Below are 25,734 nucleotides of genomic sequence, written 5' to 3'. Positions count from 1 at the left end.
ATGGAAGATTTTTAATATACTCTTGTAGAGGGTATTATAATTTTGGTCAAAAGTGTGCAACGCAGTAATGGAGACATCTCCCCTGTAAAGTATATATATTCTTGATAAGAATCACCTCCTAAATCGATATAAACATGTCCGTCTGTCTGTCTGTTTTTACGCAAACTAGTCTCTCAGAAAGCAAAGCTAACTTCGTTAGCTAACAAAGCTAAATTTTGCCAAATTTCACAAGGATCGGCCGACTATATACTATAGACGCTGAACGATCGGATAGATTTATCTAAACGATCGGAAATCTCGACGCATAATTTCACCTGCCCCATAACCTTTAAGCTCCCCTGAAGCAAAGTCCAAAACAAACAGAGATTCTATCACCCACAGTTTCCGCGGTACACCTAGGAAAAAAAATTGATCAAATTTTACCATATATTGAATTATGTATGCCGTGTAATGGCGATGACCATCATTGTTTCTAGTACATATTATTTTTGAAATGTATGTGCACCAACTAAAATTAAAAAATGGTATATAGAAGTTACCATATCTTTGGAATACTCATCCAAAGTTGAAATCTCCGATTTTCTAAATTAGTTTTTGGTCTTCTTTGATTTTTTTCCCAAACATTTTCCTATGGAAGATTTTTAATATACTTTTGTAGAGGGTATTATAATTTTGGTCAAAAGTGTGCAACGCAGTAATGGAGACATCTTCGACCCTGTAAAGTATATATATTCTTGATAAGAATCACCTCCTAAATCGATATAAACATGTCCGTCTGTCTGTCTGTTTTTACGCAAACTAGTCTCTCAGAAAGCAAAGCTAACTTCGGGCGGAGCCGATACCCTTGATATACCCTTGCAGTTAAGGTTGTGCCATTTCCGATCGTTCAGTCATATGGCCGCTATAGGATATAGTCCTGATGAAATTCGGCTATTCAGATTATTTTTTCAAAAATGGAATCTGTACCAAGTCCCATCCTTCTAACTTAAAAAACAACAAAGTTATGCTAATTCCGATCGTTTTATGACAGATATAGGATATAGTCGGCGGATCCTTATGAAATGTACATAAGATATTTTGGCCAAATATAACATGTGTGGAAAGTCCCAACCCTATAACTTAAAAAACACCAAAGGTATGGCATTTCTGATCAATCAGTTATATGGCAGCTATAGGATATAGTCGACCGATCCTGGCCGTTCCGACTTATATACTGCCTGCAAAGGATAGAAGGGTGTGCGCAAAGTTTCAACTCGATAGTCGAACCCGACATGGTAAGACTGTTGTTTATTTTTACAATAGTGAATTTAATAGGTCTTGACAAGTTCTATAACACAGTGTAACAGTGATTTTTAACTTTTGAAATGACAATGTAGGAATTGTTTATTGGGTCGAGTATATCACAAAACCATGTTTGAAATATTTGTAACACCCTCAAAATCATGATTTATGGTTAAAAAACCGTTTTTCGGGACTTCTTTGCGCTTAAAAATTCCTGGACGCGTTTTTTTCAACCGATTTCAAAATTTTCGGTGTTTTTCAATAGTTAAATGTTGTAGCTTTTGAAAAAAAAATATATCTTTGATTTTGTTAAACAAAAGAGACAAAATTTTTGCACCTGAAACTGAAGTGCTCGCTAGGTTGAATTGACTTTTTTTGGGAAAAGCGTTATAACTTCACCAATTTTCATTATTTTTTGATGAAATTTCTCTCGTTTTATTCAGAATTAATGAGACAACATTGATATGTGGCAAAAATGACAAAATTTTTGTAAATTGTACCGAAAAACTGGCGTCAAAATCCGAAAAACACGAATAAATGTCGAAAACTTCAGTTTCAGGTGTAAAAATCTTGTCCTTTTTGTTTAACAAAATCAAAGATATATTTTTTTTTCAAAAGCTACAACATTTAACTATTAAAAAACACCGAAAATTTTGAAATCGGTTGAAAAAAACGCGTCCACGAATTTTTAAGCGCAAAGAAGTCCCGAAAAACGGTTTTTTAACCATAAATCAAGATTTTGAGGGTGTTACAAATATTTCAAACATGGTTTTGTGATATACTCGACCCAATAAACAATTCCTACTATTTCACTTCAAAAGTTCATTCACTTTTGTAATTTTTGTAACACTGTGTAATTGGTGCAAATACAAATTTTGATGACTTTTTGTTTTCAGAATATTAAAAAAAAACTAGTTACTTTTTCAAAAACCATTTCAAACCCGAAACTTGATGGAAAATTTGTCTGCAATCAATGTTAAAACGTTATTAATTAATTGATCTTAATAATTCTTTTTGTTTAATTTAAACATTTTTGGTAGTTTTTTTTATGTCAGTTTTATTCACACTTTTTATGTTGTTTTAGAATTTTTTAAATTACACAGGCCAACTCAAAAAATCTCCACGCATAATTTCATCTGCTCTATACCCTTTAGGCTCCCCTGAACCAAAGTCCAGAACAAACATAGGTTCCATCACCCACAGTTTCCGCGGTACACCTAAGAGAAGAATTTGATCAAAATTTACCATATATTGAATTATGTAGCCCATGTAATTGGGTTGACCATTATTGTTTTAGTGAAAATAATTTTTGAAATGTATGTGCACCAATTAAAATTAAAAAATGGCATCTAGCAGTTACCATATCTTTGGAATACTCATCCAAAATTAAAATCTCCACATTTTCCTATGGAAGATTTTTTTTCTTATTAAAATCAGTAGATCATACCATGTTTTAATTTTGGATTTTAAGAAAAACTCGAAATAATTTTATTGAATTTATTATAGTTAGTTAAACAAGATTTTTTTCAATTAAAAAGGAGTTTAATCTCATATTTTCGAAAAATCATGGCTATCTATAAAATCTGTAATGTTTTACTGAACCTGCTGAAACTGCAAGAAATTTTTTTCATAATGGAATAAGTTCTAGATAGCCATGTCTATGCCATATACCTATGTTTTTCCTGGACTTTGGTTCAGGGGAGCATAAAAAGGTTATAAAGCAGGTGAAATTTTGCATGCAGGAAAAAAAAAATTATATTAAATTATTTATAATTTTATGCATCGATATTAAAAATATTGAATATCAATGCATTATAACTTTCTTTACGAAAACTATTTAAAAACCAGAAAGGAAAGATAACTTCGGGCGGACCCGAAGTTGACATACCCTTGCATTGTGGTAGCAGCTTATATTATATTATTATGTATATATGCATATCGGATCGTATATGGTTGACTGATCCTTGTGAGAACTCACCATCAAACCAATTTTCTAATAAAAATTTTGTAAACGGCCCGAAGAATCTGTAAATTAGCAAGGCTGTGCCACATCCGATCATTCAGTTATATGACAGCTATAGTATTTAGTCGCACGATCTTTATGAAATTTGGCAGATTGGATTAGATTGCCCAAAATGGAATCTGTACCAAGTCCCACCTTTCTAAATTAAAAACACCAAAGTTATGCCAATTCCGATCGTTTTATGACAGCTATAGGATATAGTCGGCCAATATTTTGGCCAAATATAACAAGTATGGAAAGTCCCAACCCTATAACCCATTTCCGATCACTCAGTTATATGGCAGCTATAGGATATAATCGATCCTGTCCGTTCCAACTTATATACTACCTACAAACAAAAGAAGGATGTGTGCAAAGTTTCAACTCGACTGCGCTGCACACTTTTGACCAAAATTTTAATACCCTCGACAAGGGTATAACAAATCGTGCGACTGAAATATTGAAAACTGAACTTTTAAAATTTTGCATTGAAATATTTCAGATTGTGTTACAAGTAAATGTAAAATATTATTAAATTTATTAAATTTAAATTATTTTACATTTTTTCGAAAAAAAATATGTGAAAAAACATACTTATATTGAATTTTTTTTGAATATTGAATTTTTTTTTTTGTGGTTATCCTTTCTGGAGAATTACCCATGTATATTTTATTTCCCAAATTGGGCATCTATTTAATTTAATTTTGAGGATACATTTTTTACTTTTTAAAACAGGAACAAAATTGTTACTTACCTTTAGCGGCAGTCATGAGGTCTTTAACTTCCTTTATAATGCGTTTTATCTGATGACTAGTATGATCCAACTCTTTTTCATGTTGATTTAAATTTTCCCGAAACTCTGGACTATCAATAATACATTCTTCAAATTCTAATGGTTCCAATCCGCACCGTATATCATTTCCACCGCCCATGATAGTACTGATAAATATAAAGTTAAATTAATTTAACTATTAAAACTAATTTTATTTTTTTTATTTTATTTTTAAGATGTTTTAGTAATAGTAGCATTAAATAGTATTAATTATAAAAGTTAACGCGGCAGAGGTTATCGGGTTGGGACTAAAAATGGTTCTACGATTCATTGGGTATGCGGCTAGTAAAACCATTACCTGTTAATTAAATAGCTCAACGTTTAAAACATATAAATGCATATAAAGAAAGCACTCAATGTAATTGGGTGAAAGTCTGAACGGAATTTAGATAGTAAAATTAAGCAAAAAAAATGTTTAGAAAAATTTAGTTTTTTGCTGGGTTTGAATAGCTACGTTACTCCCGTAGTAATTCGTTTTGCTATTTCTGTTTCTCTTACTTTCATGATAGTTGTAGCAGAGCTTCAGCAGATTGATGAAAAATTATGTGCTCTGCTCAGCTCCGAGTTTTCACGGAGCCAAGACTTTAAGAATAGCAAAAGCAAAAATTAAACACTGTGCTCCCCGTAGCCGTAGCACCAGAAAAAAATTGGGAGCAAGATGACAGCAGAGCAATTGAAATATCTTATGAGCTACTGCTCTTGTGTGACTGTTGTTATATTTTAATTTTTCGTTTATGTGGTATTACTAGATGGTATTTTAAATTTGAGTCTTGCGATAGAATAAACTTTGGCAATATTTTTATAAATCTGTCAATTGATGAATCGTATCGATAACTTATGTGGAATATGTGGGTAACGTGATATTTTAACTTTTAGCTATATTTTAGATATATCCAAGATATTTCTATATATAATATACATTTTTTTGGTACACTACTCTAGTCCTTTTACAAAGAACGTGTAATCTTAAGGGTGTAAGTAGGCGCAGGCTGTCTACATTGGCATGGTTCTACAGTTTGTAGGGTGGAATGGTGAAGATTTGAATCTTCATTAAGTCCTATAATAACGAAAATTAGTATGTTTTTGTACAGATTCGATGTGATTTCGGTGTACTCTTTATTAAGGACTTCAAACACACGACTCATAATAAAAAAACACCAAATAAGACCTGTATTTTATTATCCATGTTGCATATGTGGTCGGTAAATTTAAGTTTCTAATTTAATAGGACACCTAGATCGTTAACCTGAGATAATCGTTCTTAGGGGTACCCATAGAGAAAGTACATAGCCTGGTGAGGACTAGATCGATAAAATGACCTAAGTTTACATTTTGATCCATTCCTTTAGGGTATTTGCTAAACACCAATTTTGAAATTGATCTAAATCGGATTGAAGTCTAGATTGGGCGCTAGTGAATCTATACTGAAGACAAAGCTTAACGTCATCAGCGTAGATAAGTACAAGTTAATCAGTTAAGGCAAGGGGCAAGTATTTAAAAAATAGTGTAAAAAGTAAGGGTCTAACATGGATTCCTTGGGGCACCCCAAATTTGAACGTCATTAAAGAAGACACGTGAGGTTCTTCCACATAAATAGCTCGAAATCTAGATCATGAGATCAGTTGAGAATGCAAAAGAGTGAGTTTACTTTATAGAAGCGATTAGTTAACAGAGTTAAATGCTTTCCTGAAGACAGTGTAAGTGACGTCTGTTTGTAAGCCATTCCGGAATGCATCCATGATAATAATTAGCTCCAATAAGTTGAAAGTGGTGGAGCGGCGCTTTAAAAAATCTAAAACTGTTATAAAATTGATGCAAAGCAAAGTTTATATCTTCACATGCCATCCTTAAATCGGACCAGTCAAATTACACAATTAACTTATTTAGTTTCATAAAGTCAGCCTTACGGAGAAAGCGTACCTTATGAGTTTTCAATGAAGATTTTAAGTCAATTAAATTTTTGGTTTTGATTAAAACCTCAAGAGTTGGATGATATGCTTCTTCGAAAAGAGGCAAAGTTATAGAAGAGTAACTTCATTAGCATTTTGATGCAAAGAAATTCTACGTCACTAAACTCTTGTAATTAATTTTTTTAGAACAAATGTTGAATCTAAAACAATTAACCGTCCTTCCCTTTGATCACGTCTAAGAGTGTCACTTACTTTGAGCTAAAAGTAAAAGTCGGAGCTAAAAATAGAAGGGGATAGAAGGAAAAAACTAACTGAATACAGTTTCGGAAGTTTGCTACGTAGCCCTTTAGTATAGGTAGGTAAGCAGTGTTCTTGGTAAGAATTATGTTCTTGGAAGAAAATGTTCCCTTTATGTTAGCTTTTGTTTTGGATACATCAAGTAACCTCATCAAGTAAGCCGAGATATTAATCTCGGCAGTATCAGGGGCAAGCTCTTGGCTTTCTTGTATCTTAACAAATATATGTTTCGATGGTAGGATCACGATAAGGGTTTTAGTGCAGCTATTACGAGTACTGCATCATCACTCAACATTGAAATGTCAACTGAATCACAGCGGAATCATTCTGCTGAAAATTTATAGGCGCATTAGGCAGTGTCGGAGCTTAATGAAATGTTGGAATTTCGAGCGTGGTATAAGCTTAGTATAACCTAAAAAAAAATAATAATAATACCTTTATAACTCATAACAGCTTTACCTTTATATTACACTCTCCGTCAGATACAAGAATGTGTGTAGTTTTCTTGAAAAGTTGTACTTTTATGTATCATTTACGAGGGTCATCCCGTGTGGCGGCTTTTTTTAAGCGGTTTACTAGGTTTTTTTTTGTGCCTCCAGGAAATAAATAGAGCTTTAAAATATTTTTCATTTTATAACATATACTCATTATTGAACTAAAAATTGTGAAACACTTTAAATACACCGTTTTAAAGAACCCTACCTAAAAAAATGTGCTCAAAATTCCTCCACAATTTGGGGTGACTGCATTATTTGACCCAAAACAAAATAGCGGTGTTTTAATAAGAATAACTAAGTGAATGAAGTGAACTAAAATCACTTAAAATTGGAGAAATTAATATAAATTGTTCACATATGAGGATAAAGTTCATTCGATACACTTCCATGTGTGGAATGTTCTCTAAAAAATTTATTCATTTAGTCATTCGGTCAAGCCGTTTTTAAGATAAGATGGAGGAAAGTTTGTAAAACACGGTTTACAGGAAAATGCATTTGAAATGTATAAACTGTGTTACGCTTTTTATAATTTTTAATAGCAGCCGAATTAACAAAATAAGGTGCAGTTGAAATTTTAATTTTTATTCGGGGTCCGATTGAACCCAAAAATCCACAGCCGATCAAATCAATGTCGAATACAAGTAAAAAACAAGAAAGGAAAGCTAACTTCGGGCGGAGCCGAAGTTGATATACCCATGCAGTTGTGCCATTTCCGATCATTCTGTTATATGGTGGCTTTTGGATATAGTTGGCCGATCCCTATGAAATTTGGCAAATACGATTTGCCCAAAATGGAATCTGTACCAAGTCCCATCTTTCTAACCTAAAAAAACAACTAAGTTATGCCAATCCCGATCGTTCTATGACAGCTATAGGATATAGTCGGCCGATCCTTATGAAATTTTGTACAAAAGATATTGGTCAAATATAACATGTGTGGAAAGTCCCAACCCTTTAACTTAAAAAACACCAAAGTTATGGCATTTCCGATCAATCAGTTATATGGCAGCTATAGGATATAGTCGACCGATCCCGGCCTTTCCGACTTACATATATACTGCCTGCAAACAAAAGAAGGATGTGTGCAAAGTTTCAACTCGATAGCTCTAAAACTGAGAGACTAGTTAGCGTAGAAACGGACAGACGGACATGCTTTTATGCACATTCAAATGTCCAAAAGACGCACGATTTTGCATATTTCACGGCCTTATAATTACATATTCAGAAAATTTTTAAGCATTGTTATAAAACGGTGTATTTTCTTAATACATTTTAAATAATAGATATTGAACTTGCATAAACGCTAATAACGGTAAAAAAAAATATTTTCCCAAGGAATAAAAAAAACTCCACTGTTGCTCCACAGACTAGATTTTGCAGGGGATCAGTGCATTTCATTTTTCTTTAAGCATTAGCTGTCTTGCTTTTATTCTAACTGTCTCGAAACGTCCGCTCAGTTACGTGATCGCTTTTACTATAGTTTTCGCACTTTTGTAACAGATTAAAGTGACTGTATACTCGTCACCTTATTCTGATTTGGTTAATTTGCTCCTTCTCTTTGCTTCTCATTTGCTTTTTTTTTTGCATAATCTTATTAAGGGGGCATGCGCAGTTTGAGCGCCAAAAAATAGACATTTTTCCCGAATTTTTTTCTCGTAAACTATTGAATTGTTTTGAAATATCGCTTTATTACGTGAAAATACATCATTTTAACTTAAATTTGGAAAAAAAGTAGAAAATATTGAGCAGTTTCGAAGTTATTCCCCGTCGAAGTAAGGTCCGTCTGAAAAACACGGTTTGCGGTGACCAACACTGTGGAAATCTGGATCGTTTGAAATCAAAAAATGAAACGGATTTACATTTATTGAAAATTTATCTAGTACTTAATCGACCTATCAAAGTTGAACAATCGTTTTTCGTTAAAAAAAAGCGGTAGTTTTTCAGCTGTTTAAAAAAAAAAGTTTTGCATAAAAAAATCAATCCTTCGATTAAGTACTAGATTATTGTGTATTAAAAAGCATGCTAAATTTCAAGACAATCGGGTCACTAGTTTTCGAGTCACCGACTTCAAGAACGTAGTTTTGAGAAACACGTGTTTGAAGTTTCAACTCACTATTACATAAACCGGACGCCCCTACCTTTGAACATGTGTATCTCAATAAATTTTCACCGGATCATTTCAAAATTTTGTTAACACATTTCTAAATATATACACTTTAAGAAAATACAAAAAAAAATTCAATTTTTTGAAAGTTACAAGTGCGAAATTGTGTTTTGGAGGTATCTGCACTATCGCCCCTGGCATATTGGCCATTGGCGACAACGGCAATCTACAAGTGCACACAATTGGAAAACAACCAGAGGTTTGTGAAAGTCCTGAAGGGCGAGACCCGCGAGACAGTGAAGACGTTGCTCATCTATCCCAGCAACGTATAAGCTGTTATGGAGCAGCTTCGATTCCGGCATGGACGTCCGGAGCTACTTATCCGTATAGCGTGGATAGCGTGCGCGATGTGCAGCCAATTTAGGAGGCCAACATTGCAAGGATCGTGCCGTTCGCGACGAAGGTGAGCAACCTGGCAGCGTTCCTGCAGTCAACCACGATCGGCAGCCAGCACCTGGAGAACCCAAAGCTAATGGAGAAGCTGATCGCCAAGTTGCCGCTGAGAAAGAGGTTGGACTGGGCGAAGCACACGGTCACGATACATCCGGATCCGACAGTGGTGCACCTCAGCACCTGGCTTCATGAATTTCATGAACAGGATGCTGGAGCCAAGGAGCAACCGAGGCGAAGGATCCTGCACGCGAATAGTGTTCGCGAGGAGGAGCGGTATGCCGACCGCCCCAGATGTTGCCCTATATCTCGACAACACTAGATCAGGGACTGCAAGGAAATCAACAGCGTTTCTGCAACGACGCGGATGGAGTTTGCGAAGAAGTTGAGGCTATGATTTTCGTGTCTGGAGCCCGGACACATGTAACGGTTCTGCAGAGCCACGGATGCAACGTCAACGGATGCCAAATGAGGCATCACTACCTTCTCCACGAGTAACCTGGACATCCCAGACGGCCGCTAGTCGCAGATCCTCTCCAACGAGAGGAGCCGTCCTACGTCAGCCGCAGTAATAAACGCGGGGCGTCTATATTCGATTGGATGCCACCTGCTATTTCGGATTCTACCCGTGACGCCGTACGGGGAGAATACGCAGGTCGACACCTATGCACTGCTGGATGAAGGATCGTCTGTCACGCTCATCGACGACGAACTCATCCGCAGCCTGAACCTGAAAGGCGAGAGTTGCCAACTGAACGTGCAATTCTTTGATGGGAAATCTGCCAAAGAGCACACGAAAGTGGTAAGCGTGCAGATCGGTGCAGCGGGCAAACCAAAGCACCATGGGCTGAAGAACGTGTACGGAGTGGCCAATTTGAACCTTCCGATGCAGAGCCTGCGTCGGGATGATGTAAAGGCAGTGAGACCAATGCACGCCTGCCTGTGAAGCCGAACAACAATGCGACGCCGAGAATCCTAATTGGACTGGATCATCCCCTCAGAATACCCCTCAGAACAAGAAGCTATGTATCTAAAGGACCATTTGCAGCAGCCACCGCACTTGGATGGGTGGTGTATGGACCGGTGAACGAAAAGGCGAGCTCACCGCTCCAGAGTTCGTGCCTCCTAGCCGTGCCCTAGGATAATCTTCTGGAAAAGATGGTCAGCGAGTAAAGCCGGCACAGCCAGTCGCAGCTGGTATCCCTGAGTAGGCGACTACTCGTCTCTCCTGCTATGGAGAGACGATGATGGTACAATATGGCGCTTAAGAGACTCGTCAACATCGAGGAAAAAATGAGGCGCGATGTGGACTTCGCGCGGGCCTATAAGGGAATAATGGACGATTACGTATGCACGACAACTGGAGCCCCAGGAAGTCCAGAGGTTTCAGGAAGGCAAGTTATGTTATCTGCCGCACTTTGGGGTGGAAAACCCGAACAAACCTGGAAAAATCCGGCTGGTCTTCGATGCGGCTGCCAAGGTAACCGGCGTGTCCCTTAATTCAGCGCTAATGAAAGGCCCACAGCGCTACAAGTCCCTCCCAGCAGTGCTCTTCCATTTTCGGGAAGGAGCAATTGGGGTTTGTGCAGACATCAAGGAGATATTTCATCAGGCAGCCACAGGACAGAGGTGCCCAGAGGTTGCTGTCGAGAAACGGAGATGACCAGCGGGAGCCGGACGTATACGAGATGCAAGTGATGACGTTTGGAGGAACTTGCTCACCATGTTCGGCGAACTATGTGAAGACCGTGAATGCCTCGCAGTACAGCAACACGGATCCGCGAGCAGACCTGGCTATTAAGGAAAACCACTACGTAGACGACTACGTCGACAGTTTCACCAGTGACGAAGAAGCTATCGCCGTTTCGACACGGGTGAAAGAAATGCATGCAAATGCAGGATTTGACTTGTGACGATTGAACCCACTTGAATCCATCGCTAGCATCAGATGGACCGGAATCTTCGTGGACTCAAGTCAGTCGGCGTTCGCAGCAGCGGCGTATTGGCGGGCCACTTACGAGAACGGAGACGTGCGGGCGCATTTTCTAAGCTTTAAGATGAAATGCGCTTCGATGAGGACTATGTCGATCTCGCGACTGGAACTTTAAGCAGCCGTATTGGGCACGAGACTGATGGACACCGTCAAGCAGGAGCACGGTGGGGCGATCAGCAGCTGCGTTTTATGGACGGACACTCACCGACCGGAGATACAAGCAGTTCGTCGGTAACCGGGCAGAGATCTTGGAATCCACGGAGGCGTCCCAGTGGAGATGGATTTCGTCTGGCGAAAACGTGGCGAGACGAGGCCGCGCAAGGCCGTGGACCTGAGCATCGGTTCGCGATGGCTAAGCGGTCCATCATTTCTACGAGGAGCAGAGGAAAGCTGGCAGAGATCGAGCGAGGGGTGGATTCCTCCGACGCCCGATGAAGAGGAAATGAAATGCGAGTTTGCCTTGGTTATGATAAACTTCATATCCTTGCAGAGATTCGCTAACTAAAATTGGGGCTATAACTGAGGCTGCTTCGGAGGGTGGTGAGCAAATGCAACGTTTGCAAGCTGCGAAGGGCACGACCAACTCAGCCTGAGATGGGTCCCCTGCCAGAGGACTGGCTGGAGGCCTACGGATGGCCCTTTAAGTTTACCGGATTGGATTATTTTGGACCGCTATTTGTGACGGTTGGACGTCGCACGGAGAAAAGGTGGGTGGCACTGTCTGACCACAAGAGCTATGCACTTGGAGATAGTTCACGGATTTGTCCACCGATTCCTGCATAATCGCTATGAGGAACTTCATGAGCCGACGTGGACCCATCGTCAGGATTAGGAGCGACAATGGAAAGAACTTCGTTGGAGCCGACCCCAAGGCCAAGAGGTTCAGCAAAGTGTTCGAGCCTGTCCAGATCCAGGGCGAGCTGTCGTCTAAAGAATCTTCAATTGCCCGGCGAACCCAGCTGAGGGTGGCGCCTGGGAAAGGATGGTGCAGTGCGTGAAGAAGGCGCTGGCGCACACGATGAAGTAACTCGCACCCAAGGAGCACGTCCTGGAGAAACTGCTGATTGAAGCGGAGAGCACAGTAAACTCCCGCCGCTCACTCATCTACCAGTGACGGTGAACCAGGAGGCTCCACTGACACCCAACGACTTTCTGAAGGGAGCACCCGATGTCCCAGATCTTCCCAAGGACAGGAGTCCGTGAGATGCGTTACCAGGAAGCAGTGGCGCATAGCGAGGATGATGCGCAATCGATTCTGGAAGAGATGGATGCATGAGTACCGGCCGATGTCGCGGAACGGATTAGAGCTATCGATAGTTAGTCAAGTTCAAACTTAGCGCCGCTAGAAGTCAGTATTATATGTAGCAGTAGCTTTGGGATTTCAGTTTATGTTATTCGATCTCACTAAATGGGGTAAAAAGAAAAACAATATTTTGGCGGATCAATTAGACCGATTTGCGCCATCACAAGGAGAGGGAAGAGAAACTGCGGTATGGTAGCCAACTAAGTAACCTTAAGAGCTAAGTAGCTGATGTAATTCTTTCAGAATAAAACGAACCGAACTCCAACTATTGTCCAGTACACTAGAGTGTTTGTTTGAAGGCATTCACCGTGATCGGCGAAGCGACGACAATTTTCAATTAATATTTAGTAGCGTAATCTTTATTGGCAGTAGCAGCCCCACAAAGAGTTACAGAGTGCTGGCAATGTTTTATGTACATTTTGATGCAACATGATCCTAAAGGTAGTTGGAATTACAAACGATATATATTATCGTATCGTTGTGGAACTATCAACGGAAATTGAAAGTTTTTTAACTACAACACTCAGTTACGCCCAGACGAACCCTCACCCTTTGTTTCAATTATTTTTAAAAGTTTGTATCTTTTGAGAAATAAATTGGACAAAAAAATAAACGTTTAAAATTAATATCTAAAAAGATATTTTAGGTTTGTTTCGATGAGCCTGTTCTTGATTATACTAAAAAAAATTTTAAAAATTAAAAAAAACTACAAAATATTAAAAACAAGAAAGGAAAGCTAACTTCGGGCGGAGCAGAAGTTGATATACCCTTACAGTTCAGTCGCAGTCCGCTATGTGGCGCCACCCATCTTATTTTATTAGATACAAAGCGGATCGTTTATAGTCGGCCGATCCTTATGAAAATTGGCAGATCAGATTGTTTTCCCCAAAATAGAATCTGTACCAAATCCCAATTCTAACTTAAAAAACACCAAATTTATGCCAATTCCGATTGTTCTATGACAGCTATAGGATATAGTCGGCCGATCCTTATGAAATTTTGTACATAAGATATTTTGGTCGAATATAACATGTGTGGAAAGTCCCAACCCTCTAAAGTTATGGCATTTCCGATTAATCAGTTATATGGCAGCTATAGGATATAGTCGACCGATTCCGGCCGTTCCGACTTATATACTGCCTGCAAAGGAAAGAAGGATGTGTGCAAAGTTTCAACTCGATAGCTTTAAAACTGAGAGACTAGTTTGCGTAGAAACAGACAGACGGACATGCTTATATCGACTCGGGGTGATCCTGATCAAGAATATATATACTTTATAGGGTCGGAGATGTCTCCTTCCCTGCGTTGCACACTTTTGACCAAAATTATAATACCCTCTGCAAGGGTATAAAAATCAATTAATCTTATTTTATTGTTTTAGCACTTTCAGTCAATATTTTTTTCTCAATAAATGGAATAGCTCAAGAAACGGTCTTTAAAAAATCTGACAGCCATGGAAAGTTAATGTGTATGGACTACATACTATGTAGCAAATATTATCAAATAAAAAATTTGTTATTTTGGCTTAGTATTTTTAATTCATTTAATATGGAACTTAAACCAGTTACGATATCCAAAGTGATGAAAAAAATACAGATTTTTAATTTTATACAAACTATTAACAATTTTTTAGTTTTTTTATAAAAAACTATGATTTTAACTTACGCATTTCGTTCGCAGTATTGCAATTTTATTTATTAAAAAACTTTAGTATCTTAACGATGTGATTCTTTAACATATATATTACAATTTTAAAGAATGTAGGACTTCAAAATAAGTAATTTAAACAATTATTTTAATTATATTGTTTTGTAAATTTTGTAACGAGTGCATCGGCACTACAATTATTTTCCTCGTAACTGTATATACTGCAACTCGATTTCAAAGGGCTACTCACAGTAAGGACGTCGAAAAAAAATTCATTTTTTATAACATTTTTTCTTAGCAATCTTTTTGGTTTATTTGAAACTTGCCAGGTATATTATGGCAACCTTAATCTATATTTACATATTACACAGGCCGACAATTTGCAACTTTTTTTTTTCCTCCACGCATATTTTCACCTGCTCCATAACCTTTAAGGGGGCAGGATGGTTTGAGGCTTCAAAAAAAATTTTTTTTCAGAAATTTTTTATATAATAGAACATTATCTTAGGAATATCCTGTGAAAGTTTCATGTCGATCGGACTAAAATTTGCTGAGATACCGATTTTCTAGTTTCTTTCTCTCCATATACTTTCCATTGCTTTTAAAACTTTAGACGCGTTTTTCTTAAAACAACTTTTTCAAGTCGGTGCGTAACGTAACTCAAAAAGTAATGCTCGGATCTAAATAAAATTTTGCACACATCTTTAATACAATAAATACTTGCGGATGAACGAACGCTTTTTTTTTAAAATTTTTTTTTTACCATTTTTACGGGCAATAATGGGCGGATTTTTATGTAAAAATGGTACCTCCGACTTTACAACCGCGCCAAAAATTCAAAATCGAATATTTTTCAAAATGGTTTCGTTCATCCGCACAAGAAACTAATATTTTAAGTAAATCAATTCAATTTTTTTATTTCCGATAACACTGTAAGGCCAGACTTTACGCACCGCAAGAGACAAATTTTTGGAAGCGACTCCGGCCGACTGCCCGTCACGGGATAAATTATAATTATTTCTTAAAAATAAAAATTCCTAGATACTCTCCACATATAGCCATTAATCGTGTAAAAAAATTGAATTGATATATTTACTCAGACATAAAAAAAAAAAAAATCGCAAAAATCTGCTATTTTTCAGCCTCTGAAACCATCCTGCCCCCTTAAGCTCCACTGAACCAAAGTCCAGAACAAACATAGGTTCTATCACCCACAGTTTCCGCGGTACACCTAAGAGAAGAAATTGATCAAATTTTACCATATATTGAATTATATAGGGCGTGTAATGGCGATGACCATCATTGTTTCTAGTACATATCATTTTTGAAATGTATGTGTACCAACTAAAATTAAAAAATGGTATCTAGCAGTTACCATATCTTTGGAATACTCATCCAAAGTTGAAATCTCAGATTTTCTACATTATTTTTGGTCTTCTATGATTTTTCCAACATGGAAGTTTTTTATTTTCTTATTGAAATCAGTAGATCATACTATTTTTTAATTTTGGATTTAAGGAAAAACTCGAAATAATTTTATTGACTTTATTATAGGTGGTTAAACAATATTTTCTTCAATTAAATTGGAGTTTTTAATCTCATATTTTCAAAAAGTCATGGCTATCTACAACTTCTGTAAAGCTTTACTAAACAAGCTAAACCTGCAATAGATACGTTTTGAACATAAAAATAGTTTTCATTTGTCAAAACTAACTTTTGAACACAATATAGACTAAGTGACTTTTTGACCTTTGATCTTGATGAAAAAAAGTGTCCTTTTTCGAGCATTTTCCATGAGTTTCTCGAGCACATTGAATAATATATCAATATATCGACATTTCGGTGCGAATACTCTTCTTGAGCTCTGTGATGGTCTTGGGCTTGCTTATGTATACTTTGCTTTTTAGATAGCCCCACAGAAAAAATCCGGCGACCAGTGGATATGGCTTCTTTTTGACACAACGCGTCCAGGAAATTTTCGCTGCAAAAACTCCATGTTGTGTTGAAACCAGAAGTTTTCTAGACCCTTTCGACGCATCTCCGGCCACACAATGTGCGATATCGCTTGCGTTGACAGTTTCTCCATTTTTTAAGAAGTAAGGGCCGATGATGGTTGAGGCACAAATACCCGCCCAAACTGTCACTCTCTTGTCGTGTAATGGTTCCTCATTCCTCAGGATTCTTAGTGCCCCAGATGCGGCAGTTCTGTTTATTAACGCCACCAGACAGGGTGAAATGTGCTTCGTCTGTCATCAAAATTTCATGCCAAAAATTTGACTCAGTTTCGAGAATCTGGACTACTTTTCGGGCGTAGGCCCACCGCCGCGGCTTGACTTCGTGCAACAATCGTTGTGTTATCTGTATTTTGTACGGAAACAGTCCCTAATCCATCAAAATGCGCCGCATCGTGGTGTCACTAACGTTTATATGCTACACGCCGCCAGTACGATACGGTGGGGTCCTGGAGCACTGGAACGCCTCGGGCGTGGTCGGTTATGTGGCCCTGAACCGTGTTAAAAAACATTCTCAGAAAAAGAAGCGCTTTTTTACCTCTGTACTTTCGTCGATACGCACGCTGCGTTTTTATTATTGAACGCCCATTTTCGATAAACAAAGTCAGCACTTCGATACGTTCTTTTGGTGTTAAGTTATTCACGATTCAAATTTTACTGAAGTGACGTTTCCAAAACGTACCTACACAAGCCAATCGCTTCACAAACATCAAAGCTCTTAAGTTTTTCTATACCGATGTTCGAGATGGCGCACCCTGTAGTTTTCGTTAACTGAGTTTCAACGCGTTTTTCTCAAACCTATGTTTTCAAAGTCGGTTGACAAGATTTCTCGGAAACTACTCACCCGTTCTTGATCAAATTTTGCACGGGCATTCGAGATACTATTCTCGAGAACTTGAAGGAAAAATTTTTTTTTTAGTTCATAAAAACTATTATGCATATACATATACAAAAAAATGTTAAAAAAATTTCACCAAAATTTGAGTTTTTTGCAAAAAGGTGTCCCAAAAATCCAATTTTCACTTCTTTTTTTTCCTTCGTTCAGTTTCTAGTTTTAGGTCTGTACTAAAAGATAATATTTGGCCTTTTTATTTCGGATGATTCTCTGGATCACTTCCTTTAGGTTTTAGATGAGACAATTTCTCAAGCAAATGAGTTGAAAGACCAGATAGAGCAATTAGATGAAGTTGATGAATTTAGAGCCGAATTGGAAGAATTAGCAATAACAACAAAGGCAAGGGTTATGTCCTTATGTAATGCCATCAATACAGCTGAAGACTCCCGTACAGCTACTGCAATTTCTGCAGCCCCAACTCGAGTTCGACTTCCCAATTTGGCATTGCCAAAATTCAGTGGAAATTATTCAGAATTCAAAAACCGTCTGCGTCGTCGTTAATGGGTCTCATCGACACTGTGTCATCGATTTATGTCATCATTATTCTCCATAAGAGATTATACATCATACTCAATTATTATACATTTAGTTTTGAGTAGAGTAGACCCAGTGACCAGGCAAAACTGGGAAGAGTCAATGAATTATAAGGATTTGCGGCTGTGGTCCAATTTCGAAAAAATATTAAATCGTAGGTACCAGCACCTGCCAATGATGAGACTGGCAAACCAAAACAGGAGAAAACTGGGTTTAGCAAGCAACTTTATAGAAGTTCGATTGCTTGTTCCTCTGCCAAAACCAAACCAGATTGCAGTTATTGTAACGCTCAAGACCATTTTTTGGCCCAGAGTAGTCCGTTCGCTTGTCATGCTGTAATGAAAAGGTTTTAGTTTATTAAGTCAGCCTCTCTCTGTTTTAATTGTCTGCGAAATTGTCATATGGTAGCGAAGTTCAAATCGACTAAATGTAAAATCTGTGCAAGATCGTCTTCTGCCCTATTTACAGTGAAATTACTGAAAGTAACTTAGCGTTACCACCACCGCTGAAAAAACCTTCTCCAGCGTTAACAAATAATGGCCCTTCTACTTCACATGCTTTGCATGCGTCGTCTGTAGAAAGGGTTTTGCTAGGGACGTCGATCGTAAGCGTTCAAACAAAAAATGGCAAGCACATGTTGGCCCGAGCATTACTTAACTCAGGGTCACACATGAATTTCATTACTGAAGATCTGGCTTAATCTGGTAGTGAGGTTCCGTTCGACTTTTGGATTTTAAGAACCATTTCAGGCTATCACCCTGACCAGTTAGTGAACGTGAAAGATGGGACCCTACCAAAGAATTTCCATTAGCAGACCCATATTTTTATAAGCCTCAGCGGATAGATATGGGTAATTCTCCCGAAAGGTCAACCGCGACAAAAAAATTCAAAGTCAATAAAAGAATGTTTTTTTCACACATTTTTATAGGGAACATATTAAATTTAACTAATTTAATAATATTTAACATTTACTTATTACACATTTCGAAATATTTTAATCCAAAGTCTCAAATGTGCGAAAGTTTAGTTTTTAGCATTTCAGCGGCACAATTTGTTTTACATAATTTTCGTAAAGAGAGTTCAACTGCATTGATATTCACTATTTGTAATATCGGCTAATAACCAAAGATTACAACAATAATGTAAAAGAAACGATGCGATTGCTAATTACTAAGAATTTCTTATCAGATTATCAGTTTATTTCATTGTCTCGTGCGACATTGAAAAAGAACATTTGTTATCAGTGCGTCGAAGAAATTTGTCGAATGACCATCAAAACTTGGGTCCAAACATAAAATTGGATATTTAAGTATTAAAAAAAAATTTTTGTGAAATTTAAGTAGTGAATTCGGTTATAAACGTTTTTTAAGTTAGTCGCGTGCAACATGGTAAAAAATTTTTTTATTTTAAAATTTTTTTTTTATTTTTTGTTTGCTTTTTATTAATGCAGATGAATGAAAAAAATAATAATAAAGTCAGCTGCAAGCGTTGGAGACAAAATTTAAAAAATAATGACACCAATTAAAAAAAATTATATTATTATATTACATATAATTATATTACTTTCCTCCTTGTTTGTTAAGTTTGAAGCCTAAATTAATTTTTTTTAGCTCTAAATGAATTCTTATTAAACTTAGAATCTTCAAATTCACGTTTTATTATTTTAAAAGTACAAAAACAACTAAAAAAATATGAGGGAAGAAACTGTCGCGTGCGACATGTCGCGTGCGACAGTGAATAAAATTGAATTTAAAAAAAAACTACCAAATAATTTTAAGTGAAACAAAAAGAATAACGAAGAATAAATAAGAATACTAAGATCAAATAATAAATCACGTTTTGAAATTGATTGCAGACAAATTTTCCATCAGGTTTCGCTAAAATCAGCGTTTGAAATGGTTTTTGAAAAAGTAACTTCTGTTTTTTGTCGCGTGCGACAGCCCTAGTTTTTTTTGAATATTCTAAAAACAAAAAGTCTTCCAAAATTCATATTTGCACCAATTATACAACTTATCAAAACCTTTTAGATTCACTTTTGTTAAAATAAAAAACAAGCTTAGTGCATTGTTTTTTTCCAGTTGGAATGCGTACGAATGTCGCGTTCGACATTAGAGAATTACCCATATGTTAATTGTAGCTGAGTCATTTTTGGAAGTTTTGCCCGTTGGTCAAATAAAGCAAGGTCCGAACCATCCCATACTTCAAAAAAGGCTCCTTGGATGGATAGGATCGGAAAAATATATGGCAAATTCCTCAACTCCTCAACAGCCGGTCTCTAGCATGAATTGCCAAGAATAAATATTAGATGGACTACAATTTGAAAAAAATTCGGTTCGTTGGAAGAAGTTCTATCTTCTAAAAAGATATTGTCGCCAGAACAGGATTTGTGTGGAAAACATTATCGAAAGACTATTAGAATACTGCCTTCAGGTCACGTTTGAAGTCAGAATTGAAGTCAGTCAGAGATATGTGCCGCTCGCCTTCTCGCAGACCTCTGCCGCAAAATCAAACCTCTTATTACAGAACCGATTGAACGAAGTAAATATTGGTCAGATTCAGAACTTTGACTTCATTGGATTCGTTCCCATGCAACGTCTTTGTCATACGTTCGTATCAAATAGTGTTTCTAAAATTCAAGAGTGGTCAGAGGTTGGCATGTACCAACTAAACAGAAACCGGAAGATATCGTGTCAAGAGGTGGAGACGTAAAGGAGACAGTAGAATCGATCTGGTTTACAGGTCCATCGTTTTTAATGGAGCTGAAAGTTACGTTAAGTGGCCAACGAGTCTCCGGTTTGATCCGTCACCAGAGCTTTTGCAGATCTAAGCAAAAGAGAACGCAGTCGGATTAACCGCAATGGTCTCCACCTCATATTTATTGGAAGTGATAAAAGGATTTTTCGCTCACTTAAAACTGCTGCGAGTGTTCGTTAACATGTTCCGCTTTATAAAGAAGTGTAAAAATTAGTAGTTCCTTTTGATAGCGTACCTTAACCTGTCGAATACCAAGAAGCTTTTAATAAAATTGTCCAGATAGTTTAATGGCACGAGTATCAAGAGGAAAACCTGGTTGTTAGCCCAAGTCTACAGAAGCAAAATCCATTTGTCCGCGAAGCTGCTTAGGACGGGCTTACCTATTCGTTGTTGCGGGTCGGGGGGCGACTAACTAATGCTGGTCTATCGTACGATTCCAAGTTTCCAGTATTGTTGACGAAGCGCTCTTAATTTGTTCAGAGCTATATCCGATACTTGCACGAGTCGAATTTTCATATGGGTTCGTGAGCACTGGTGAGTCTCTTGCGACAGCGTGTTTGAATAGTAAACGCGCAGGAAGTCTACAGTCAGATAGTACCGTCATAGATGCGCTGTTTTAAATGCAAGCCTCATCTGATGACTCAAATTATGAGAGATTTACCCTTAGATCGAATCCGTGCTCTCCGCCCATTCTCCATATGTGGCGCGGATTTCTGTTAAGACGCCCTACTAAGACGACATTGAAAATTCGTAGTAGGCCCCTCTACAAGTCCTACATTGCACATGGGCCGACTATGGGAGGCAGGTGTCAAATCTGCAAAGCACCTACTTCTACGATCGGTGGGCAGCGCGAGGTTGACCGCAGAAGAGCGGCAGATCGTCGTCGTTGGAGTCGAGGCCGTCATGAATTCGAGGCCCCTGGGCGCCCTCAGTTAGGACCCAAGCGACGGCGAGACGTTGACTCCCGGGCACATGTTGACAGGCGGGCCGCTCATCGCCCCACCAGCAGCGCGGACCCCGGACCAGCAGGGTCTAACGTGGTTGCGGCGATGGCGGCTTGTCTCGTCAATCAAGCAAATTTTTGGCAACGATGGTCCCGAGAGTACGTCTTGAGCCTACAGGTGCGGTCGAAGTGGCATCGGAAGCAGGAGGAAATCGGGAAGTGCAATCTGGTCTTGGTCGCAGAGGATCACCAGCCGCCCCAACAATGGATCACCGCCAGGGTCGTTGAAACTCACGACGGCGCGGACGGAAGGGTCGAGGCCGCCGTCGTGAGGACTAGCTTTGGAGCGGTGTTTAAGAGAGCAGCTCACAAGCTGGCTAGGCTGCGAGTTGGTTGAAGCCGGATGAAGGCCTTCAACGGGGCCGGTGTAGCGTTAATAGATCAATAATAGATAGATTAATGGAAAATGAAAAATAAACTGAAGTTATTTGGAAGTCTTGTATAAGTTAGCATAGGGCGGAACGGAAGCGAAAAAAAGCTCAGATGCTCTCTCTTGTGAATTCGCCTCGCTTCGCCCCAATAGATAAGCTAGGCTTAAGTTTATTATTGAATATAGAACGAATTTTAACGTACAGCCCATTTTGTTCTTTTTCGTCGTTTTTTTTAATTAATAACACTGTGCGAAAAAATTTAACAAAATTTTTGAGTTACTTTTTTGATGGTTTTCGATTAAGGAGCACTAATTATGAACAAAAATATCTATGCCACCTATTAAGTGATAAGATTTTTCTTTTTATACCCTTGCAGAGGGTATTATAATTTTGGTCAAAAGTGTGCAACGCAGTGAAGGAGACATCTCCGACCCTATAAAGTATATATATTCTTGATCAGGATCACCTCCTGAGTCGATATGAGCATGTCCGTCTGTCCGTCTGTCTGTTTCTACGCAAACTAGTCTCTCAGTTTTAGAGCTATCGAGTTGAAACTTTGCACACATCCTTCTTTCCTGTGCAGGCAGTATATAAGTCGGAACGGCTATATCCTATAGCTGTCATATAACTGATTGATCGGAAATGCTATAACTTTTTCAAGTTAGAAGGATGGTTGTTCCTCTTTGGGCAAAATAATTCGATATGCCAAATTTCATAAGGATCGGTGTACTATATACGATCCGCTATATATCTAATAATATAAGATGCGTGGCGCCACCTAGCGGACTGCGACTCAACTGCAAGGATATATAAACTTCGGCTCCGCCCGAAGTTAGCTTTTCTTTCTTGTTATGATAAATTTTTATGATAAAAAACGAGCTTTTTTGCATATTTCACGGCCTTATAATTACATATTGGGAAAATATTTTTTTTACCGTTATTAGCGTTTATGCAAGTTCAATATCTATTATTTAAAATGTATTAAGAAAATACACCGTTTTATAACAATGCTTAAAAATTTTCTGAATATGTAATTATAAGGCCGTGAAATATGCAAAACCGTGCGTCTTTTGGACATTTGAATGTGCATAAAAGCTGATTGGTTATTTATATTAACTTGTACTTGTATTCTTAAACTTGTATTCTTATTTTGATAAATAAAAGTGAAAAACAAGAAAAGAAAGCTAACTTCGGGCGGAGCCGAAGTTGATATAATATACCCTTGCAGTTCAGTCGCAGTCCGCTAGGTGGCGCCACGCATCTTATATTATTAGATATATATCGGATCGTATATAGTCGGCCGATCCTTATAAAATTTGGGATATTGAATTATTATGCCCAAAGAGTAATCTGTACCAAGTCCTATCTTTCTAACTTAAAAAACACCAAAGTTATGCCAATTCCGATCGTTCTATGACAACTATAGGATATAGTCGGCCGATCCTTATGAAATTTTGTACATAAGATATTTTGGTCAAATATGCACATGTTATATGAAATGTATTAAGTAAAGTCCCAACCCTTTAACTTAAAAAGCACCAAAGTTATGGCATTTCCGATCAATCAGTTATTGGCAGCTATAGGATATAGTCGACCGATCCCGGCCGTTCCGACTTATATACTACCTGCAAGGAAAAAAAGGATGTGTGCAAAGTTTCAACTCGATAGCTCCAAAACTGAGAGACTAGTTTGCGTAGAAACCGACAGACAGACAGACAGACGGACAGACGGACATGCTCATATCGACTCAGGAGGTGATCCTGATCAAGAATATGTATACTTTATAGGGTCGGAGATGTCTCCTTCACTGCGTTGCACACTTTTGACCAAAATTATAATACCCTCTGCAAGGGTATAATAAAAAAAAATCAACTTAAACATTTTTTTGTCGCACAGTGTAATCTACGCAGCCACCCGTTTTCTTTATTTCTCATGAAATTTATGAGATAAAATAATCCCATTACACACCATTAGTTGTTTTTATAACCACCGAAACAGAAACATTGCACTACGGAAACCTACCACCTTAATCGTCAATGCTAACAGCAGAAATCAACAAGCATATATAATTTGCTCTGACTACCTTAAAGCGATCAAATCAAACCGAAACCTTAAATCTGAACAAATACGCCGCGTTATTAGTAGGCTAATACGAAAACAAGAAAAGAAAGCTAACTTCGGGCGGAGCCGAAGTTGATATACCTTTGCAGTTAGGTAGCCACCATTAAATAAGATATTTTAAATATAAACATGTGTGGAAGTCCCAACTCTCTAACTTAAAAAACACCAAAGTTATGACACCGATCTTCTATGACAGCTATAGGATATAGTCGGCCGATCCCTATGCAATTTTGTAGATAAAATATTTTGGCCAATTATAACATGTGTGAAAAGTCCCAACCTTCTAACTTAAAAAACACCAAAGTTATGGCATTTTCGAATCAGTTATATGGCAGCTATGTATATTAGGATATGGTCGACCGATCCTCGACCTGCAAACAAAAGAAGGGTGTGTATAAAGTTTCAACTCGATAACTATAAAACTCAGAGAATAGTTTGCGCAAAAACAGACAGACAGACGGATATGCTCATCTCGACTCAGGAGGTGATCCTGTATATATTTTATAGATGTCTCCTTTAATGCGTTGCTCACTTTTGACTAAAATTATAATCCCCTCCGCAAGGGTATAAAACCGACGTCGCTAGTTGAGGAAGGTCTGTGTAAAATTCCAGACGGTACTAAAAACACTCGATATGTAAAAATTTATATTTTTATAAAAAATAAATTCTACAAATAAATATAGCATATACTGTTGAATTAAGGTTCTAATCTATCTAATTAAGGTTAACTATCTTCTTTAATAGATAAATAAATAAAATATAAGCATATTTTCATCTATTTCCATAAAATAACTAGTAAAGTTATGACTTTTGATGTTCATTATTTTTTTTGTTACTGCAATTTTTCAAATGGCATATTAAATGGCATGTGTACATAGAAGTATATATACATATATACATACATATACCTGAAACTTGTTGAATGTGTACAGGCGGATTAGAATGTTTTTGTTTATGCATAGTTGCACTTTATATGCAAATTGATTTCAAAGCACCTAGCAACATTAAAAATAAGGTAAATATTGGTTCAAAGTTTAGCTTGAAAATAATTCTTGCAAGCCTAATTTTTAGCGCACTTTTATTCAACAATAACATACATATATGTATGTATGTTTATCCCGCAATCTTACCACACCGAGAGTACGAAATTTAATAATAAAAAATAAATTCTTACTATTTGAATGAATTTTCTTGAGTGTTTTTTTCAGGTGTTTCAGAACTATCTTAGTTTGAAAACTACGTATTTTTTAATTTATAAATGATAAAAGCACTGATACAACGACTATGAGAAAAAAACAAAATAAGCTAAATTTACATGAGAGACTGCAGCGCTGTTATAGGATATTAAGTGCTGTTAAACGCATTAAGATCTTTGTTTTGATTTTTTTATACCCAATTTACAATGCGTTTATAATTTCTTAGGTAGGTGTTACGTTTTACGGAATTATTCGTATGTGAAAATACATGGAATACAATAAATATATATTAAATCCCGAAAAAGTATTATTTTCATTATTCTTAAGTTCAATTTTGCTTTAAGAAATATTTTCTCTTCCAGTTGTGACTTTCTGTTGTATTTTGTATATTGGCATGAAAATATAAATTTAGTAAAAAAAAATTACTTTTAAAAATTCTTTTATATGTTGAACATCTCTTTGTGAGACTAACAAAAAGGGCATACAATTTTATTTTTTTACTATTTTTGTTTATCATTTTTAACAGCCATAA

The 25,734-nt window shown here is 37.3% G+C and overlaps 1 protein-coding gene across 8 annotated transcripts in view; it reads right to left on the bottom strand.

Annotated features, from left to right (window-relative positions):
• Nucleotides 1-25,378, bottom strand: part of LOC6502589 (rho GTPase-activating protein 26) — a 323,527-nt gene extending 298,149 nt beyond the window's left edge. For 5 of the 8 annotated variants that reach the window (XM_044717276.1, XM_044717280.1, XM_044717281.1 and 2 more), the window contains exons 1-2: nt 25,181-25,376; nt 4,038-4,222 (exon numbers count right to left, since the gene is read on the bottom strand). In XM_044717276.1, coding sequence (XP_044573211.1) covers nt 4,038-4,215 — 178 coding nt within the window. In that variant the 5' untranslated portion in view covers nt 4,216-4,222; nt 25,181-25,376. Of the gene's footprint in view, nt 1-4,037; nt 4,223-24,908; nt 25,002-25,180 lie in introns of all 8 variants that reach the window. The other 3 variants (XM_044717277.1, XM_044717278.1, XM_044717279.1) reach the window with 3 other exon arrangements.
• Between the last annotated feature and the right edge of the window lie 356 nt (nt 25,379-25,734).

The sequence above is a fragment of the Drosophila ananassae genome, chromosome XR (genome assembly GCF_017639315.1).
Source record: "Drosophila ananassae strain 14024-0371.13 chromosome XR, ASM1763931v2, whole genome shotgun sequence".
Taxonomy (NCBI): domain Eukaryota; kingdom Metazoa; phylum Arthropoda; class Insecta; order Diptera; family Drosophilidae; genus Drosophila; species Drosophila ananassae.
The sequence above is the reverse complement of the archived record's forward strand: the minus strand, read 5'-3'. Positions and strand labels throughout refer to the sequence as shown.